At 36.0% G+C, this 23,120-nt stretch overlaps 1 protein-coding gene across 4 annotated transcripts in view; it reads right to left on the bottom strand.

The window, feature by feature from the left end:
• Positions 1-3,974: 3,974 nt before the first annotated feature.
• The window catches only part of CTNNA3 (catenin alpha 3), a 1,846,283-nt gene continuing 1,827,137 nt past the window's right edge, over positions 3,975-23,120 (bottom strand). For all 4 annotated transcript variants that reach the window (XM_077946706.1, XM_077946707.1, XM_028827066.2 and 1 more), the window contains one exon: positions 3,975-5,318. In XM_077946706.1, the coding sequence (XP_077802832.1) occupies positions 5,031-5,318 (288 nt within the window). In that variant the 3' untranslated portion in view covers positions 3,975-5,030. The remainder of the gene's footprint in view (positions 5,319-23,120) is intronic.

Below are 23,120 nucleotides of genomic sequence, written 5' to 3'. Positions count from 1 at the left end.
TCTCATTCTATCCTTAATATTTTCCTCAGGAGGGCTGCTCAGTCTTCTAGAATCAAAAAACTCTCCCCTCCTCTATGAAAGCTAAATGCTTCTGCAACTACCCCTCTCAGACCCTTCCCTACCTCTGGCACCTTCTTATTTGTTGTCCCTTTAGACTACTCTGTATCGTCTCCATTTTTCTCCAACCTACCAAACTCATACTGAATATCAATCCATGCAGTTTGTTTCCACAAACGAGTGGGGACTGGTAGATGCCATAATGCAGCCAGCAGCCGTGAAGCATCTCATCTCATCTCAGAATAAAACTTAAGGTCAGCCCCACAGCCCATCTATTGCCTGCAGATGGGATTCTGGTCAGATTGAATTCCATTTGGAGACAGTTCTCTCAATTAACATTATTTTATTTTAGAGTGTCCAGAAATGGATTCTATCTTGTCTGTTAGGGGGAAAATATTCCCATGAAAGATGACTAGTGTTTTAAACTATTCTTTATTTTGCTTTAACAGAATATATGTTCTTGTTCATGTGAATTGGTTAAAAATGCCAAAAAGGTATTTAAAATTTTACTTCTTCTCTTTCTTTCTCTTTGAGATGTCTAAGATAGTGTTAGGAACCTCATTCAAAACATTTTTAACTACAATTGGTTTTTACTAGCATCCAAGTTTTCTTTCCTAATTAAAACCAAAACGCCAAAACAAAAACTCTCAAACTGCTATTGTTATTAGTCCTGGCTTATTTGTTTAGTGGTAAAATGGAAAATACTAATGTTGAACATATCATAATGATATGGGAAAAGAGTCATAAAGAAAGAAATGGAATTTTCATATAAACAAAAACAGTAACATTTCAGGTGGCAGAAATTTTCCTACTTTCCTTAAAAAGAATTCTTAAAATAATATAAAATTATGTTCTTTTTAACTGAAATATTTCTGACTTTACAAACAGAAAAAAGGAATACTTGATTCCTAAATATACAATAGGCAGGCTGTCTTGGCAAAAAATAGGCCCACAAAAGAAAGTACAGATTTCATTCAAATTCAGATTCTGGTGCCTGCTTTGCCAGTCTAAAGAACTATTTACAATGAAACTGAAAGAGGCTGTCTATTCTGCAATGAGTTCACAAGAGAATGGTGGATATCATCAGGAAAACTCTCAGATCTTATTCCACTCATTCTGCCACTATGCAGAAATCTGTAGCTATGGGAACCACAATTTCTAGGACAGAAATGAACATTTGATACCAAAATTTAAGAATGTTTTGGAGAATAGAAAGACTAAAGGAATAATGTTGCTGGAAATTAAAATTCATAATTTTGACTAAATCTCTGTAAAATGTATTAGTCAATCTATACTTGGGATAGAGATGAGAGACAGGAGAGAGATAGTTTTGGTTCACAGAAGAAGAGGAAAGGGCATTAGTTGGAGTAATTGGCTGTGATGGGCAGTCCCGACTACACTATTTTGGTAGGAAATTGTTAGCAATTAACAGGATACCTAGCCCAGAAGTGGGTGAGATGAGAAGAACACCTTCAAAGAGAAGGTTTAGGAAGCCATTGAAGTCACTTCCTCTGTTGTTACACATTAGGCTTTTCAGCCACTCATTATTTAATTTGAGGAGCATTAATTATTTGGTCTGAAGGCCCAAGTTGTGTACTTAATTGTATATTCACTATTTTAGCTTGAAATTGAAAACCAACTGCCTTTGAAGCTAAAGGTGTCAAGAATGCCAGACTGCAAGAATGGGTGTCTCTGTGTAGCTGTGGAGGCCCTTATTCCCCGTACATAAGAGATTTTTATGGGGAACAAATATGTTCCATTGATCTGATGTTAAAAGATTTCGAAGGCCAGAAGGCACACTTGTGAATGTGAAGACTGTATTGTCTTTTCTAATACATTTGTAGTTTGCACTCATATAATAAATAATAAATAAACAGAAAGGAACAATGAACAAATTAGCTGAGAAATTTAGTGTTTGAGTTTTTTCTTGACTCAATCAAGAACTATCCAGAAATTTACTTAGAAAGAAACATTTTACTCCAATAATTTTAATTTGTCATAAATTAAAGGGAACAATTTCTATTTTTCACTTTTTATATTTGATGAAAATCTTCAAATTTCTCTAATTAGGAGAAAACCCTTTAGTGGATTATTATTTCATAATTTTTTAAAAAATTTTCATTCTAATTCCAGTCTAACATTTGGCAGGGATACTGGTGGGTAACCAGGGATGGAACTTCTCCTGCGGGTGGTAAACACCCTCTCCTCCCTCTCAAGGAATGCTTTTCCCTATGTAAATTAACACAAATCGATTTCATTAAAAGAGAAAGGTGAGTTCTTATTAGCAGGATCAAGCAAATATATGATCAGAGGAAGCACTAATCTCTGTGACAAGACATCAAAAGGTACTTAGGTGGATCACCAAATTATCACTCTCATTAAGAAATTTCTGGCATTCCTCTGCAGAAGAAATACCTAAACATAGATGTGTCATGCTGATTAATTTAACTACATAATAGAGAGATTTATTTGTATCTCACTGCTAGTTTTTCTTGTATATAAGCATTTGTTTTACTGGCAGGTTTGAATCAAACTAAATCTTGAACTGCGGTCTACTACAGGAATTCACTCAGGTAGACAGATGCCTTTTTTTGCTCTATGCATCTTGTTTTTATGTCACCATTGATTATTACAGCAGATTAACTCCTAGGATATTCATTGAGTTAAAAATTTTACTGTTTTGTTTAATTATAGTTTGCTTTGAGTTAAGCTGAAAATTTGCCTGGGTTAAAGAGGAGAACTTGTTAACATCTCACTTTGGGTAAAAAGTCATTTTTAACAAAGAGATGGAGGTTACTTGGTAATTGTATAATTTCAAGTTATTTCTGTTCTTGTGGTGTCCAATACTGCATGTTCTAAACTCCAACACGTGGAAAGATGACGTTAGGTCAAGTGGACATTAGATTTTCTAAATGAGATGCTTATGATTCTTGCAAATGTGGCTTTAGGAGCTAAGATATACAGCTGGTAGTTTGGTGATTTCAAAAAATTTTTCTATACAGCTGGTAGTTTGGTGATTAAAAGAAAATTGCTCTCTCCACTAAATTATAAATTTATACTTCTATCTGGAATAACGATGTACCACAGATGTCACTCTTGCAACATCTACACTTAGAGCAGAAAATGATGGCAGCATTTCAATAAAATAGAGATTTTCTTATTCTCTATTTGCCTCAGTCACCTAGATAATTCTGAAAAACAGAGTCATCTAAATTCCCTAATTCCCTTCTTCACTGCCTTTTCTTCTGGGCAGTGCATTCTGTTCAGAAGAACTATTGTAGCCCAGTCTATGGTGCAAAACAGGGAGGAGTTTATTGCCTTCACCTCCTAGGAAGTTTTACACTGAGCTCAGGCAACCCAGCTACTGGGAAGATTGAAATAATTCATCACAAGAAATTTAACATTTCCTGCATAATTAATAATGACCTATTAAATAGATCCTTTTTTCCCCCACACCATTATGCTTAAGATTCCACACATATCATACTGTCAATCTTTAGGCTTTCATATGTTTTATGCATCCTTTTACCCAAACCGGTTCTCCTAATACCAACTGGTATTGTACGTGTAAATTTTTTTCTCATCAATCTAAGGTTACATTGTTGTTGAGACAACTCTCATCAATGGCAATGTTTTACAAGTAAAAAGTTACAATGCAATACTATTATGATAATATAGAATAGAAAATGTTTTTTAAAGTCTGTGAATCAGAACTCTATGAATGAGAGAAAGTGAAAACAATACTTATGGCCTACAAAGAGTTTCTGTTAAGGATATTTTGTGAAAGACAGAGAAAGGCAGGTCGTCAGGGGAGAGAAAAAGAGAGGGGGAATGAGACAGAGAGGTATGCTAGACTCTAAGACTATTATGAAGTTCCTTATGAACTCAACTAGGAATGAACACAGTGACTGGAGTTATAAAGTGACCCCAGTGACTTTTATTTAAAATAACGTTATTAAAATAACTCCAGCTACATTGCCATTAACTTTGCTTCATAGTTCAATGTTACAATTCATGAAGTTATATTTTACTCAATGCCAAAAGGTTTTTCAAACTGGCATTTTCCTTTTAATTACCATTGCAAGCTGATAAAAATGTATTTTTATGTTTGTAAGAATAGGGTCATACAGAACTTACACTTCTGTTGTTATTAATATAACTCACTTTGGGATATAGTTTGTGTCTCATTTCCCCAGTGGGTGGTAACTCTTCTTTCACATATGTATTCAGATAGGCCTAACACTCAAAAGTACAGAATTTTCTAACACATTGGAAACCCAAAAGGTGCATATGTGGCATCAGAACTCATTGTAACCTTTATAATGTTAAGAAAACATTTCATTAATAACCAAGGTTGACCTTCAAAATTCAGCAAGTAGACTGACTATTCAAATTTGATTAGTTTATAATGGATGTTAGCCTAATAAGTTGACAATGAGTACAGCTATCTAGAGATTACAAGGTTGTTTTTTAGCTATGGCAGGAATCATACATTTCTGCCAGGTTAGATCAGGTAAAGAAAGCATGGAGATTAAATGGGAAAATATTTTATAAAAGTCTTTTGTTTCTATTAAAAAACCAAGTCAGGAGCTCATGTTAGTGTTTTACTTAAAGATAAGGATGATAAGTGCACTTGAAGTATTATGGATAAACAGGACTCTCTTGCATCTCCTGTGTTTATTTGTTAACAAATAGTAGATAATCTCTATGATGGGAAAGACTGAATGACACGTGATAATTCCATTCATTGAACAAGCAAATATTCATTAACTATTAGGTGCTGACCATATAGAAATGACAATGACATGATCCCAAATATATATTGCTTATGTTGATTTGGCGCCCAATATTTTATGTTATTTGTGAGTTAAACACCAAAACTTAGTGAAATTACAGAACTTCTTAAGTGTAAAATAAAGCAGTGTGGTTAGCCAGGATTTTGTCATATAGGCACTATAGGTAGAATAGTGGTTTCAGTAGATTTGTCTTCCTCTAAATTCACTCATGACTTGAACTGGATGGATTTTTTTCTTTGCTGAGCCTCGTCTGACAGCTGCACACGTTTCCTCTGGCTTCTCTCTTTTAATTAAGGGTTTTTTTGCAGGAGCCTTCATTCTCCACATCACAACTGGGTGCCGGGGCCCAGCAGGACTCTGGATTCGGATGATCTTGGTTGAGGCAATGTAAGACATTTTCACTGTTTGCACTACAGCATTCATTAAATTTTTGGCTGCTTGGATCAGGGAGGTGACACTGTCCAACTGTAGGGAAAAAAAAGAAAAGAAAAGAAAAAAGAGCTATTATTCCAGAATGCAATTAAGAATTTAAGAGATTTAATGTTATTGAAGCCAAAGAACACCACTTTGCTTTTACCTCAGAAATGAATGAGTTAATCATTTTATACAACTATGTATAGTTATCTACCTCAATCAGTACATCCATTTTTGATCAGTTATCTATTTATCTGATACATCAATTGATTCACAGTCTATCTTCTAAGATGATATCATAGAGAGATTAATTTCTTTCTCTTGGCTTTCAGTGACATCATGTAAATTCTGCAGGGCCCCAATCCACATAATATCACAAGGCCAGATGGTCACTCTTTTCTTTGTAATGGATCTTTCTATTTCCAGGAGATAATCCTGAGCTCTTTCTGTAAGACAGGATTATCTGCAATAAAACCTATAAATAATTTTATATGAAAACAATTGAAAATTCTCCTCAGGGAATAGTTTAAGATAAATATCATACATACATGTAGGTAAAGACATGCATATATACTAGTCTCTTTCTTGACTATTTCCCAAATAATTGCACCTAAAAGGGTCTCTTTTTTTAACACAGAACTCTTATTTTATCCTATAGTATTTTAAAATAAAATTGGGGCTCTATAATCAAATGAAGTTGAGTTTAAATTTCAGGTCTGTCATTTGGCAAGTAGGAAAAATCATTTAACCACTTTTGCCCTAGTTCTTTCACTATTAAAAAGAAAAAAAAAAGCAAGCATGTCTATTAAAGGAAAAGTAATACGTGTAAATAAACTAGTACAGTTGATTTTTATTAAATATTATTTTCTTTTTTTGCTATGAAGACTGACAAAATTGCTTAATGGTAAAGATGCATTAATGAGATTAAAAAAACATTTTTCCACATGATTCTGTTTTTGTTATATTTTCTGGTTTGGGTACACAAGCAATCTCAAGGAAAAATGAAATGGTATTCCCAGAATCTTACAAAATACCTTATAACTAAGCTAAGCTGAATTTTTTTTTTTTTTTTTTTTTTTGAGACAGAGTCTCCCTGTTGTCACCCCGGTTGGAGTGCAATGGCGTGATCTTGGCTCACTGTAACCTCTGCCTCCCAGGCTCCAGCAATTCTCCTGCCTCAGCCTCCTGAGTAGCTGGGATTGCAGGCGCCCACCACCACGCCTGGCTAATTTTTGTATTTTTAGTAGAGATGGGGTTTCATCATGTTAGCCAGGCAGATCTCGAACTCCTGACCTCAGGTGATCCACCCGCCTCAGCCTCCCAAAGAGCTGAGATAACAGACATGAACCACCGCGCCCAGCCAGCTGATTCCTTTTTATACAACCAATGTCTCTTCCATTATTTTAGTTTGGCAGATTGTCATCCACCGCCAACTCATACAGGAAGATGTGCCTCCACTCTCACCCCTCTGTAATGCGTGCTGTCAGGATTGAGACTCACACACTCACTCTGTAGTTACTAAAATCCATCAGCAGCTGCCTAGCCTGAGTCGTCTGCCTTTGCTGTTCGAGGAGTCTCTTCTCACATACCGAATAAATGAGCAGAGGAAAGGAGAAAGCTGAGGTTATGTGCCTGGAGCAGTGGTCTAGCCGGCTGCTTCCTGGGAAAGGAATTTAATTAGCTCTATTATATGCCAAGCCTGAAATCCTTGAAAAGGTAACAGCAAAAAATATGTAATGTGAAAGGCAATAATACTTGGCAACTACACATCTTTAAGTCTTTTTACTTTTTGAAGCCAGAAATGTAAAATCTGTGCATGTGGTAGGAATGACAAATGTTTTACAAACATGAAAAAGGATTTCATGAAGCACTCAAATGTATTTTGGAGGACATTTGGAGCTTCCGAATCTGTATACAACTTAAAAAAATACTAGTCTTTGAAGAGAATACCACATTTGTTATTAAATTATTTCACAGACAGATTGCAAGTTAAAATCTGTCTTTTAATAGTTAACAAAAACCTCCTGGACTCCAGTTGATGGGCTAATTATTATAAGGGGTTTCCAATCCCATCACAGAAATAAGCCAGTTTTTCTAAATGGGGAGATAATAGGAGTACTGTTGAGAATCCTTGGTTATGCCACTGCTCAAACATGAAAATATTGGGTTTGTCCCAAGGGTTCTGCACCATCACAAAGTCATTCATGGAAGCAGGTCCCAAGGACCTCCTGTCATTCAGGATTTCACCAATAACTTTGGTTTCACCTAAAACTTGCATTATTCTTTCTTCCTTTTAACTCTGAATTTTGTCTTATACACTGTATTTATTTTATCACCTTTTGATTTTTTTTCACGTAAGTGGTATCATCTATCAACCAGCAGTGCAGGGAGGTTGTTGACATTCCATTTATGCCTCAAAGTGTGAAAACTGGCTTGTCTTCTTTCCTCACTGAATCAACAAATCCCTGCCTGTGTTATTGTGATCTTTTATTCTGGCCTCTCCCAAATCCTTTGATTTTTAAAATCCTAAATGGTTATAGTAAAATCTTCCCCACCTGACTCAGGAAAACCACCAGACAAATTATCCCTCTAGTTTTGCAGACGGATAGGACAGTTACTGAAAGAATATAGTTATTTCATGAGGAACTCTTGTAGAACACTGTATGAAGATCTTTGAGGTCTAAGAACTATGTGCATTACGATGCACCTACCAGCTACCAGTTAAATCACAGGCTACACAAGCAATGGGCAAAGTCAAGCCTAGCTAATGGTAGAAAATTGTATTCAAGGCCCAAGCAGTGTCTCAGGCCTACTTGTAGTAACGATGCACAACTTAATGCCTGCAAAAAATTATTAAACATCGTTTCATCCAGGTCTACTTTCATGAAAAATCCTTTAAGGGAAAAATTCAATAGGATCCTCTCTGTAAAAACAAAGGCAAATTTGCATAAGGTAATGCACTACTTTTAGGTCTGTGTTCAATTTATTTGAATAAAATTTTCTGAACTTCCCAAATGTACCTGTACAAGACAAGAATGTTTGTTCTAAAGGCCTGGTGGAGCAAAACAACCGACTATAAAACTCAGATCCTTAAACTCTTTTACTATTACAAATCACTTTTATTAACTGAAAATTCTTTCAGTGAAATATAACTTGAAACGTTTACCATAGAGGAGATATTTTTTTCCTAACATCTGGTAACACTCCTCTCTGATCTAGATGAAGTGTTTTTGACCAAGGTATCAATTAGGAACAGTAATGTCATCTAAGTCCCTCGGACCTCCTGGAGTTATGTTTAAATATCTGCATACTGTCACATATAAAGAGCTTCCCTTTCAGAAGAAGGACAATATTTTAAATAACTTTCAAAGAGAATTGTGTCCTAAATTAAAGACCTCTTCCCTATATTAATTTGATGTCTACCATTTGCCATGATAAATAGGAAGATAGCCATTCTTCTGAGGCAGACATCTTGTACTTATTCTCATAACACTGGTATGGATTCAAAACAACCGAGCCTGGGCTGGGTGTGGTGGCTCACGCCTGTAATTCTAGCACTTAGGGAGGCAGAGGCAGGGGAGTCACTTGAGCTCAGGAGTTTGAGACTAGCCTGGGCAACATGGAGAAATCCTGTCTCTACCAAAATTACAAAAAAAAAAATAATAATAATAATTGCCAGACATGGGCGTGGTGGCATGTGCCTGTTGCCTCAGCTACTCGAGAGGCTAAGGAGGGAGGATCACTTGAACCCAGAGGCAAAGGTTGCAGTGAGCCGAGATCACGCCACTGCACCCCAGCCTGGGTGACAGAGTGAGACCCTGCATCAAAAAAATAAAATAAAATAAAAATAAAAATAACAGAACTTGATAGTCTATTAATGTCACAATATGCTACTCAATATTGTATATGCCCAAACATAAATCAATAAGTTCTGCCTCATTTTTTTGTTATCTAGGTGGATAAATGATTATGTTCAATTAACTCTTATGCTAATTATGCAATGTATTTTGCAAACAACCCAAATAATGCCAATTTAAATAGAATCCTGTTAAATGTTTTCCTATATAAATCTTAGTTGCTTTATTATAGTGTCTCTTCTGTGCTTTGTGGTATTATATAGGTTTCAGTTTATAATAATGGTACAAATTGGACCAATTCTACAAATGTTTACAGATAAAGGGCTTGTTTTTGAAAACATGTCAATAGTCATTTACTACAAAAAGGTGGGGTTTAGCAACAATAAAATACATTTTCTGTTTCCTCATAAAATGTCAACATTTCGTCCATGTAAGCAGTTTATATAGAACATCTGGATCTTTTCACAAAAACACTAAATGCCTATAAATCCTTGACAACTGTGTCAATTTGGAATGTCTGCTAGCAAACCCTTGCCAAAATCCTATTGTAATTAGTGATAGCTAAAAGGAATATTAAAAAAGACATGGTACATATTCCTTCTTTTGCTTTTGGAAGTTTCTCACAGAGATTGTGTCAAAACACTAGAATGCTTTCTACTCTAGCTCACTAGTCTCTAACTCCCTATAGTTTGGATTCAAGACCGTTACCAGACAAATGCCTTGCATGAGGATTCTAAGCCTATGTGAACCTCGCTTCCACTGGTGTAGATCTCACTTTCTTGCACCTGGTCTGTCACCTGGGAAAGCAGCTTCCCAATCACATTGGCAGTGTGAACTGCCATGCCAACTGCTTCTTCTGAGACTCCTGCTGAGAGAAAAGCCTGATGCTGCTGAGAAAGATATATGTTCTGTCCAGTAATCTTTTTGGTAAATTGGTACCAAATGTAGCCTATGATCTTATGAGTCTCAAGGTTTACCTGAATTCAAAGACCCCTGGTGGATGTTGGCCCTGCACAAAAGCAATTTTTGAAAGACAAATGTCTAGAGTTTGGTTCCAAGTGTAAGAAGAGCTTAAAATAATTGCTAATATCTATTATATGCTGTAGTATGCAGTTGACATAAATTAACTCATAGCAACTCTATGAGATAAGTACTATTATTATCTTCATTTTATAGAGGAAGAAACAAAGGAACTGGAAGTTCTGGTGACTGGCTCAAAGTAACACAGATATTAAATAGGAGGGCTGGAATTTGAACCAAGTAAGTCTGGTTCTACCTTGTGTTTTTTCTCATTGCATAACCCTGCCTCCAAGAATATGCTACTTCCAATATGTGATTATTTTTCGATATCAGATAGTTAAATCAATTATACTAACATTAATAGAGTGTCTAAAATTTTAAAGTTGACTACCCAACAACTCTGCTTTTAAGAAGCTTGCTCTTATTTTTGTAATGCATATTGCTACCAGGAGCAATGAGAGTATTTTATTTGCCACGGCATTTTGTTAGGATTGTGGTTTGAAAATTTATAAACTAATTTCCAAGTTGCATTTTTTTGGAAGAGCAAATAGAAATACTCAGTCACCTTATAGGCCCTAAAGCATTTAAAGACATTTAGATTAAGACTATTTCTCAAGAAAAGATTTTTAAATTTTAAAATCTGGGTCTCAGTAAACATATCAATAAGACAAAGAAAAACCATAAATCACATTATAGGTTCTAGGACGTGGAAGTACATAACATTTATCTTTCAATCTTTTAAATGTGCCAGTATAAATACAATCCTGATTAACCAAACTTTTTTTTTTTTCTCTTATTCTCTAATAAAATTAAGTCAATTTGTTTGCTTGGTTTTGCAATAAATAACAGGATTTGATCCTAGGACTCCGGAGTTTCTTTCCAACGTAGTTATTTTTAAAGTTGCATTTGTTCGTTTTCACACTACCATAAAGATACTACCCAAGACTGGGTTATTTATAAAGGAAAGAGGTTTAATTGACTCACAGTTCTGCATGTCTGGGAGGGAGGCCTCAGGAAAATTATAATCATGGCAGAAGGGGAAGCAGGCACATCTTACATTGCAGCAGGAGAGAGACAGCAAACAAGAGCAGGGAAAACTGCCTTATAAAAACATCGATCTCGTGAGAACTCACTATCACAAGAACAGCATGGGGGAAAGTGCCTCCATGATCCAGCCACCTCCCTCCCTCAATATTTGGGGAATTACAGTTCGCTCCTTCACACTTGGGGATTACAATTGAAGATGAGATTTGGGTGAGGACACAAAGCCTAACCATATCAAAAATACTGAGTTAAACTATTTGGAAATGAAGTTAGCAAAGGCAGTGTCAAAGAGCATATGTATGTGTAATGGCAGATTACAACTGACAGCATAAACTATAAAAAGACTTAAGAATATTTGTAGTCTTGGCCGGGCGCGGTGGCTCAAGCCTGTAATCCCAGCACTTTGGGAGGCCGAGACGGGCGGATCACGAGGTCAGGAGATCGAGACCATCTGGCTAACCTGGTGAAACCCCGTCTCTACTAAAAAATACAAAAAACTAGCCGGGCGAGGCGGCGGGCGCCTATAGTCCCAGCTACTCGGGAGGCTGAGGCAGGAGAATGGCGTGAACCCGGGAGGCGGAGCTTGCAGTGAGCTGAGATCCGGCCACTGCACTCCAGCCTGGGTGACAGAGTGAGACTCCGTCTCAAAAAAAAAAAAAAAAAAAAAAGGATTTTTGTAGTCTTTCTAACTTATAGGTGCCATTTGCACCTCAAGATTGATCTAATGGTAGTAGTTTTACACCACAGTAAATGCTTAAATACATTTACTTTAACCAAAATGCATTAAATTATTCAATGTTTTTATGATCTACTCTGAATGTCTCTTTTAAGAGCTAATTTTATCCCAATACTGGCTTAATACATTCTTTTGTTTCTGAACAGATTTTTAAAAAGAATGGTCAGCATTGAGAGCATTCTCCCTTTTCAGATGTGTTCAAAAATGCTAAACAGCCAGGGTGGTTTCATAGGCAAATCAGATAAGGAGCTTTGTTAAATCCAGGCAAAGTGGAGTTGCATCTCCAAATTGAAATTGTCAAGCTTCTAATTAAATTGAGAAGGTAGTTCATTTTTTGGATATGAATAATCATTCCAATGGGCCACTGATATAATTGGCACAGAGATTTGTCCTTTGTCAATGTTCCATTAGAATGTGACAACAAAAGACAACAACTTAAGTTGAAAGAGGATAAATCAATGCATGAAATAAGTAAAAGAAAAGTAAATGTAACACTACAGAAAGGGCCAGAGATAAAAGGAAATATGACATTTATTCAATTATAATCTTGTCCTGTCAAAAAGCATCTTTAAGATGCTTTTTTTCCTAAAGATAATTTTTTTCTAAAGGAGATACTCTAGGCCAGAAACATTTTATATCCCCTTAAAAAGAAATAATCACAAACAATGCCAATTCAGGTGGCTACTCAGAATGCCTTTTACTTTTTTTTAAAATGACCTATCATAAAAATATATACATTGGTAATAATCATAATATTTAGCTATACTTCAACCATGTTGACTTAAGGCAAATGCTTAGCTGAAGAATCAATTTTCTAAAATATTACAGTCCTAAATAAACAGATTCAGAAAAATTAGTATATTCTTTCCCATGTAGAGTCAGCAAGAGTGGGTTAGGTATGGCATTGTTCTCTCAACATCAGTGTTTCAACTTTAGCTTCCTCTTCTCAGCACCATCAGTCAGGACACTGAGATCTGCCCTCTCCATAGCGGGCTGTGCAATAATGTTAAACCTTACATCTTGATTATTCTTCAGGATCTGTGAGCTAAAAGTAACAAAGCATCAGCCTCCATCCTTGATCCTACACTTAGGTCTTTCAAGACCAGAAGCAAGGAACAACTAGGCTGTGTGAAGCTAAAAGGCCAAATGACATTAGTTTTACAACCCATGCAGAGCTTCCAGACCACAGATGTTTTCACATACCTATAATTTTCAACTCTTTCAATCTTGATTATTCTACCATTTTGATAATATTTGGCAATATTTAATATTTCTTAGCTCACTTTTCTCTCTACTACAGATGTCTTGCAGAACAGAATTATCCATTTCCCTAACACTGAGCCAAAGGTGACTGTCTACCATTTTTAGAGAATCCCCTTGTATTAGTTTGTTCTCATGCTGCTAGTAAAGACATACCTGAGACTGGGTAATTTATAAAGGAAAAAGGTTTAATTGAATCACAGTTCCATATGGCTAGGGAGGCCTCACAATCATGTCTTACATGGTAATCAAGGCAAGGAGGAACAAAGTCATGTCTTACATGGTGGCAGGCAAGGGAGTGTGCAGAGGAACTGCCCCATTTTAAAACCATCAGATCTTGTTAAGACTTATTACCATCATGAGAACATCATGGGAAAAACCCGCCCCCATGATTCCATTACCTCCCACTGAGTCCCTCCCATGACACATGGGGATTATTACAATTCAAGGTGAGATTTGGGTAGGGACCCAAAGCCAAACCACATCACCCTCATTGAGCAAATTGGTTTCTAGGTAAATTAATGGCCACCAACCTGAAACTAACAGATAATGCATCTGTGTGTTTTTAGCTAATTCTTGTATCCATTCTACCCAAACACTAGCCTAAACTTCCACTTTCATCAAACCTTTAGCCCCTCATATTCCTACTTGTTCTGCAGACTACCTCACTTACAACAATTTTTTTTTTTTTTTTTTTTTTTTTTTGAGACGGAGTCTCGCTCTATCGCCCAGGCTGGAGTGCAGTGGCGCGATCTCGGCTCACTGCAAGCTCCGCCTCCCGGGTTCACGCCATTCTCCTGCCTCAGCTTCCTGAGTAGCTGGGACTACAGGCGCCCGCCACTGCGCCCGGCTAATTTTTTGTATTTTTAGTAGAGACGGGGTTTCACCGTGGTCTCGATCTCCTGACTTTGTGATCCGCCTGCCTTGGCCTCCTAAAGTGCTGGGATTCCAGGCGTGAGCCACCGCGCCCGGCCACAACAAATATTAAATAAGCAAACAAACAACAACAATAAAATCGAAACAGTAAAAATGAAACTGCCCCCAACCTCTATCTTTCATTCTTACCCATTTCTATTAAAATGAAAATTATCTGGTTCTCTTCCTCCCTACCTTCTTGCGGACTTTGCACATTTAACCATTTCTTTCTTCTAATATATCTTTTTTGTTTTTTTGAGATGGGGTCTTGCTCTGTTGCCCAGGCTGGAGTGCAGTGGCGTGATCTCAGCTCCCTGCAAACTCTGCTCCTGGGTTCAAGCGATTCTCATGCCTCAGCTCCCCAAGGAGCTGGGATTACAGGTGCATGCCACCATGCCTGGCTAATTTTTGTGTTTTGAGTAGAGATGGGTTTTTACCATATTAGCTAGGCCGGTCCCCAACTCCTGACCTCAGGTCATCTGCCCCCCTTGGCCTCTCAAACTGCTGGGATTACAGGCATAAGCCACCGCACTCGGCTCTTCTTCTAATATATCTTTATTGTATTCCTTTCTACTGACTTTTTCACTGTAGTATTTAAATGTTTATAAGACCGTATCTTAAAACATAGCCAGACTTATTAAAAGGTTATCTACTATCCCTAAAACTATTTTTCCTCACTTATCATTTCTTAAGCAATCTGATTCCTTTCATATAAATGCTTCCCCTTCATATATATGTATGTATATACACATATATAAAATGACACATATATATTAATATGTGATAGGCTATATAATCAGACATTTTATATATTAATATGTAATGTATGCTAGATGTATTATATAATATATAATAGATTACATATATGTTAAATATATAACATATATGTGAAATTATTCAATTGGTAACTCTGTATAACTGTTTTCTTTCAGTCAAATCACATTTATCAGATCAATTAATTCTCATTCTTGAATACTTAATTACTTATAAATATCACAGTTTATCCATTTGACTATTAATAGGCTTTTAGGTAGTTTGGAGCTACTTAAAATATATAAATAAAAAATAAATAGGAACTTATGAATGTTCTAGTATGTGTCTTTTGGTGAACAAATACATACAATTTTATCAAGTATGTACCTGAGAATGCCATTGTGGAGTTATGAAAATGCGTGTATTCAGTTTTATTGGATAATTCCAGTGATTTCCAAAGTGCTTCTGTAAATTTATATTTCTAGTAACAATATATGAGTGTTCCAATGGTTTTTTTTTTTTTTTTTTTTTTTTTTTTTTTTTTTTTTTTTTTGAGACAGAGTTTTGCTCTTGTTGCCCAGGCTGGAGTGCAATGGTTCAATCTCGGCTCACTGCAACCTCTGTCTCCTGGGTTCAAGCGATTCTCCTACCTCAGCCTCCCAAGTAGCTGGGATTACAGGCATGCACCATCACACCTGGCTAATTTTGTATTTTTACTAGAGACGGGGTTTCTCCATGTTGGTCAGGCTGGTCTTGAAGTCCTGACCTCAGGTGATCCGCCTGCCGCGGCCTCCCAAAGTGCTGGGATTACAGGCTTGAGTCTTCCAATTTTTACACATCTTCATCTATACTTTTTTCCCTATATTTTTCACATTAGGCATTATTGCAAGTATGTAGAGCTATTATATTGAGGTTTAATTGGCATCTTATTAATTACTAATGAAGCTCAGCATATTCTCCTATGGTTATAGCTTTGAGTTGCACATACAGACATTGCTCAATTCAATTTTTACTAATCCTTAGATATTTTTCTATAGTCTTTCAGATTTTCTATGTATGAAAGCATACCATCTATGAATAATGATAGCTGTATTTTCTATTTTTCATTTATTTTTTCTTTTTGTTCTGTATTATTCCACTAGACAGAAATGCCAGTATACAAGTGAGGATACAAGGTATTTTTGAATCATACTCATAACTCAGGGAGAATGATTTCAATATGCTATCATTGATTTTTTTAGTTAACTCACGTATTAAATGAGTTTTTAAAAATTTTTCAAGTAAATGAGGACTTACTAGTCTTCCTTTTACTACTGATTTCTAACATAAAATACTACAGTGATTAAAGAATAAACTCTGAATGATTTAAAACATTTTATATTTGTGGATGCTTTGTTTATGACATATAGTCAAATATCGTATGCTTTAGGTACACTAGAAAGGAATGTGAACTTTAGTATTGTTACATCAGTGTTCTATTTATGTCAGCTGGTTTCCTTAAGCCTATTAACAGTCAAGATCCTCCCCACCCCAGATATCAGACATCCACAGATCTGCTATAGAGCACTACAGATTAGATGTATATTTTCTATAGTTGTATATAAATGGAATTCTATGGTATGTAATTTTTTGTGTGATGTTTCACATGGCATTACATCTGTAAGCTTCACATATGTTGCTGCATGTACCAGTAGTCTCTTTTATTTATTGCTGAGAAGTATTACATTTTATACATATACTGCAATTTGTTAATTCATTATCTTTGTGACTGGCATTCAGTTTATTTCTTTTGCTATAACAAATAAAGTTGTTATGGCATTATTGTACAACTATTTTGTATAGTATGTTTTTATTTCTCTTGGGTAAATAACTAGAAGTAAAACTATGTTCTGTTGTTAAATATGTGTCTAACTTCATAAGGAATTAACAAACTGTTGACCAAAGTTATTTTGCCATTTTGTATGAGCATTATAGTTATTCTACATCCTCAGTCACACTTGGTATTTTGATATTTTGATTCTTTTTACATTTTAGAGATTTTGACGAGTATAAAGAGAAACATCACTGTTTTTATTCTTCTATGGCTAATATTTTTTTGTCCTAGCAAAAAATGGCTACTACAATGTTAAACAGATTTTCTTTTATGCTTTCTTCCAGATATTTGAAGTTGGAGATTTATGTTTATGATTATGATTACTTTGTATTAATTTTTGTATACAGAGTAATGTGCAGTACATTTTTTTCGTATACAGATATCATTCAAGCACCATTTAGTCAAAATGATTTTCTTTTCTTTTTAAATGATCTTGGAATTGCTGTCAAAATTAAATTGAACATATATGTTTGTCTCTATTTCTGCTTCATTTCTGTGTCTATCTTTATACCAGCATCATACTATGATGCTAACATCACTTTCTCAGGGAAGAGTTCCACGATACTAAGACTAGATTGGATCCTCTTTTATGTTCTTATAGAAATCTATACTTCATTTAACATTAGATTCATAAGAAGGCAATATGATCCATGTAGGCAGAGACAATGTTCTTTTTTACCCTTTTATTACTTGACACAGTCTATAGGAGATATCTGGCATATGAATTAGTTACTGGAAATATTACTTATATAAATTGTAGAATTATTAAGTACAGAAACCACATGCAAAATACTCTCAAAGGCAGACATGAATTAAATTATTCTCTTGTATTCTGCACAAACTGTTAATGTTTTCCAGACATTTCATGCCCTCACTCCATCCAGGAGGTTTCTGGCCTCTAGACATGGCACAAAAACCCTTGATCAAATAATGTTTCTCATTATTTCTGTTTAGAACTCAGAATACAAATCTGTTGGAAGTTATGCTTGTCAGAAAGTCCCAAAGTCCCAAATTCTCACATTTAGATTAATATTTCTCTTAAAAACTTTAACTTCTTGAGAAATATGTCTTATTGGCCCAAGAATAAAATATCAGTTTTATAGTCGACAACGTATATTTGAATCCCAACTCTGCCACATTCTAAATACAAAGCCTGGGGAGAAATCTATTAGCATATCTGGGCCTCAGTTTCCTTTCCGCATAATTACAATACAAATACATTTCAGCATTGGTTATTGAGATTTAATGTGATCACAGCTAATCTTAGATTTGTATATACACATACACATGCACATAAATGAAGCTACGGCACTTTTTCTTTTTTTGGAGATGGAGTCTCCCTCTGTCACCTAGGCTGGAGTGCAGTGGTGCAATCTTGGCTCAGTGCAAACTCCACTTCCCGAGTTCACGCCATTCTTCTGCCTCAGCCTGCCTAGTACCTGGGACTACAGGTGCCCGCCACCACACCCTGCTAATTTTTGTACTTTTAGTAGGGACAAGATTTCACCATATTGGTCAGGCTGGTCTCAAACTCCTGACCTTGTGATCTGCCTGCCTTGGCCTCCCAAAATGTTAGGATTACAGGTGTGAGCCACCGTGCCTGGCCAAAGCAATAGCTTTTATAAGTTTATAAGGTGAACTGGAAAATAATATGACACCAAATTTGGGGATTTTGGTGGAATAAAGCTTAGGACAAATTCTACCCACGGTTGAAAATCCAGAAACAGCACAAGAACATTTCTTGACAATTAGAGGTGAAGGGGCAGGTACTATGACTCTTCCCATTATCCACAACACATTTGTGTGCATGTGCATGTGCACACACCTGTACTTACACACACATGAGTATGTACACACACTTCACACACTTTTTGAAATAGTGTGAGGTCAGCTCGACTAATCACAATCCTTTTGGTGAGTGTATCAGTCAGAGCTCAGTAAAAAAACCAGAAACTACTCTAGGTGCTTCAAACATGGAATTTAACACAAGAAATTAATTATATGGGCAATGGAAAAACTAAGAAGCCAAATGTGAAGCAACCCTCACCTCACCATCAGCCTAAGTTGTTACCATCCTGGTGCTGAAGGAAATGGAGAAGATGAACCCATGCCAAGTAGATAAACTAACACAAATAAATGATTGCTTGTCAGCATCTGTCAATTGTCTCCCACTGGTTAACTCTAGCTGAAAATCAGTAAGTAGTCAAAACATCTTGACTAGGAAAATGTTTTGAGAGTAAAAGTAACCATGACTAGCAAAATGGATTTTTAGCCTGAGCATGCATATCCCCTCATTTTTAGTAGGTCGTGATTTGATTCTTAAAATCTCATAGTACTTAATATTTTAATTTCTGTGATTATAATATTGAGTAAGCTTAAAAAATAAAGTTCACACATTTGTACTCTCATTCAAAGAAATGTTTATACAAAATCAACATTTTGTATAAACGTCATCTTCTCTACCTCTACCTCTAGAAAAAAATTATGATAGAGGGATGGGGTTTAGCTCTCAGCCCTTTTACATATTCTTGATCCTTAAGATGCTGTCAAACATGCTTATTCCTCTCTTTACAAATTCCAGTGTTTTGTTGGGAAAATAGAGGCTGCAAGAGCAAGGGGATGAATAGATTAATTTTAAATTAATACTTATATACATAAGTATATACACTGTACATGTTTATATACAGAATATGGTTTTCTGATTTTTAAATAAAATATCAGCTTCTCTATTTTTTTGAAATACAGCTGAAGTTTTGCCACATGTTGAAAATTTCCTTCATGACCCAGCTTTTTCAGGGGCTTTAAGATTCAACCATGGTTTAACTTGACCCTGTAAACTATGTCATTGGCTCTATTACTAAATTAATAGCTGACTTTCACAATTATCTATAAAGTGAGAGCTATATTGAAAAGAAGACTAGCTTTAGACAATTGCAACAACAAAATCCATGATAAAGGAACCAGTTTTCAGGGCTCTTGTGTCCTTTTGAAATGTATATCCTTCTCATAGTCTCATTTAACTGGTAGACGTGGGCACTGCCATGGTGTCTTGCCTGCCATGACTTTACAAATATTACAATATGTACTATGTCAATTGTTTAAATATAGGTTAAGCAGCAGCAGCATTAACTGATACCATTATTGCTTCATCAACACACTGGAAGTAAAGGGAAGCAGATAACAAGACAGAACGGTGCTTTGGAAATTATTCCAGAGACGCCTGGAGCAACAAGGTTGTTATCTCAGACGTGAGGCATAGAATCTGTCAGGTATAAAAAATACATCCTGAGGAAAACAATTAAAGTGACTGTTTTCTATTTATTTGAGACTCACACACTCTGTACCTAAGTGAATATCAAAGGTTGGAGAAGGATCCGTGATCGGGAAATATTAAAGAGTTCTGTTCCGGAATTTAGTCTCTCTTCAAATCAGAAATCTCTCTCTTCCTGCCTAGAGTGTCTTATAAAACACAAAACAATCTTCCAGAGTCTTTCTATAGATCAGCACAGCTGTCTCCTCGCTGAGAGGACGAGGTTCAAACACATTTCAGAGCAGCTGGTTGTTGGCTTCCCAGCTGCTTAGGAAACAGGAAATTTTATTGGCAGCAATCCCCTGAAAGCAGTAGGCATCTAAACTAATCCCCAGGCACTGGAATTCGGCAACCAGGAGAAGCATGAAGCCATGTGTGGTTTTTAATCACTGTGATGTTGGTCTTTGTGTAACTTCAAAGATTAAAGTCCTCAGGGTTATGCGGGTGACCATGTAGGTGAAAGGGTGTGTGTAAGCTGAATGGAGGAAGGAAGTAGAGCTGAGGGGTTAAGAATAGGGAGTCTGGAGGTAAACTACATAAATTCAAACAAATTCTTTCTCTGAGTCTGTTTTCTCCTCTGTTAAATGGAAAACCAATGACATCTACCTTATAGGGTTGTCAGAAGGACAGAACGTGAGGATCCAGATTAATGATATAGCGGAATGGGATGTATATACCCTGTTTCGTTGTCATTACTATGATTGCCAAAGGTTTGAAAACAACAATAACACTCCTTTATCAATTGTAATGGCAAAAACTGAAAGAATGCACAAAGATGAATTTGTAATAATGGCTCCCATTTTGTAAACCTGTGTCAAGACCATATGCTTTGCAATATTATCTATAATCCTAGTAACAGCCTTGTGATGTAGGTATTATTTTTGCACATATTAGATAAAGTATCTAAGAACTATGACTCAGATAATTTCAGTGCCTTGCCCAAGGTGACATAGACAGTAAGAGGCAAAGTTGGGATTAATTCCAAATTGCCGTAACTCCGAAGCCCTCATTTTCTCAACCATCTTATGCTGCTACTTTCTTGAGAAAAGGAAATATTTTGTAGCTTAGTGAAAAGATCTCTTAATTGGGATTGTTTTGTTCTGGCTAAGGTCTCCCAACACACTCTTCTTATTCTACCTCTGAATACTTTGCACTAAGATATTCTTCCTCTCTAGTTTAGGAGTCTTTTTAAAATTTTTAAAAAATCCTTGCTCATTGAACTTTAATGTCTCCACTAGGTTTTTCTGAATGGCACTCCCCAGCTTCTCTTGTCCTCCAGAAACGTATGCCAAATGTGATTGCTCGCTTATTCTACCGCATCTTAATTGCACCATTTCAAGGGAAAGATTGACTTTTGTGATTAAAAACTGCTTGAATTTCTGAGCAATCCTCATATTAACTGACCCCAATTTTTGAATGTTATATGCCTAGTAATAGACTGAATGGTGCATGTATATATGTGCTTTCCACTTTAGATGCCCTGGGTTTTCTCTTCTCTTTTAAATCTCACTGTTCAATTCAAATATCCATAGATTAAAAAAAAAATACAACAATGTAATGATAATAGCACAATAGTGACAAAGAAAGAAGAGCATTGTCCTCTAGAACAAAGCTTTTAACCTAGGGGTCCAGACACATTGATGCACTTCAATTATTTGCGACATGTGTCACAAGAGGCATAATTTGATAGTAATAATAATAGTTCAAATATTGAAATTAGAAAATGATTTACTGTTTTCTCACAAATTGGAGTGGCTTCAAGGTTATCCCTCTAATTATGCCCTTTTACTCACTTGCATTCTGATATACTTCCTGGAGTAAGAAAGAAAGGGGAAGGGCTAAAGCTAGTTTCCTAGGAATCAAGCTTAGAAGTTCACCTTATTAATACAGTGTTCAGTGAAATGGGCCTACTCATAAGAAATGTGTTCTGTATGTGAATGTGCATCATAGCAGAAAAACAAAAAGGAAACATTTCAAGATTGTCTTCTCTAGGAACTAGAGATTAAGACTAAACAGATTAATTGCCTTTAAGATCTTCCTCATAACACCAGTGTAAAAGAAATGGCCATCGTCTAAGATCCAAGATTCAGGGTCCAAATTATTTTTAATAACCTGTCTTACACATTTAATAAGTATTCAATTTCATTTTTGTGTATCTTCCACAATATGTTCTGTGGCAGACACTATTTGCCCATTTTTCCTTGATAATGATACCCTGATTTTATTCAGGCAATTAAACCAAACCTGACCTTTTACAACTGATGGGTCTAAAGGTGGTTCATGTGACCCAGTCCCGACCAACTTGGTAGGAGGAAATCTGCTAGAGTGGTTCTGGCACAGAGTCTTTTTTGCAAGTCATATAAAGAGAATGCTCAGTCTCTTACTTCTTAAGTGATTGTGTAAAAACATGCAATTTAGAGCTGCTGTATCCATATTGAAATTATGAGGAAACACATAACAGTAAGAAACAAATGATGATAGAGGGAAATGTTAAATAATCCAGATTTAATGACATTATTAAACTTCGTAATAACCATAATCTGGACTTCTTGTTATGATTTAAGTCATTAATAATAAGATTTGTTACTTGCAACTAAAAGCACTCCTTTTCCAAATCCCGTTTTTGCTTCTCTATTTCCAGCCTAAAATAGTTCAGATGAAGACAATGTGATCTGTCTCTTAGATGGGGTTCCACATTCTAACCATCTTGGTAACTTCAGCTGCAGTTGTTTCTCCCCAGCACTATTTGCTTCACATCACACCCACGTTCAAAAATATACGGACTCTCTTTACTCTGGACACTCATGCTATGGGCACTCTGTGTAGCACTGGCTTATCTAACTCCCAGGTCATGACTTTACTTAAGCATGACTAGTCCATTTGCTGTTGCTCATCTACAACTAGCTGATCCTGCCTTCAAAATTTGAATTCTAAATTATTATTTTATCTATGGAATCACACTCACCCCATTCACATCTATTTCCATCTTTAAAATTCAGAGTTTTGCTGTAATCCCAGCACTCTGGGAGGCCGAGACGGGCGGATCACGAGGTCAGGAGATCGAGACCATCCTGGCTAACACGGT

The sequence above is a fragment of the Macaca mulatta genome, chromosome 9 (genome assembly GCF_049350105.2).
Source record: "Macaca mulatta isolate MMU2019108-1 chromosome 9, T2T-MMU8v2.0, whole genome shotgun sequence".
NCBI classification, from domain to species: domain Eukaryota; kingdom Metazoa; phylum Chordata; class Mammalia; order Primates; family Cercopithecidae; genus Macaca; species Macaca mulatta.
Note: the sequence above shows the minus strand (reverse complement) of the source record. Positions and strands in the feature narration are given on the sequence as shown.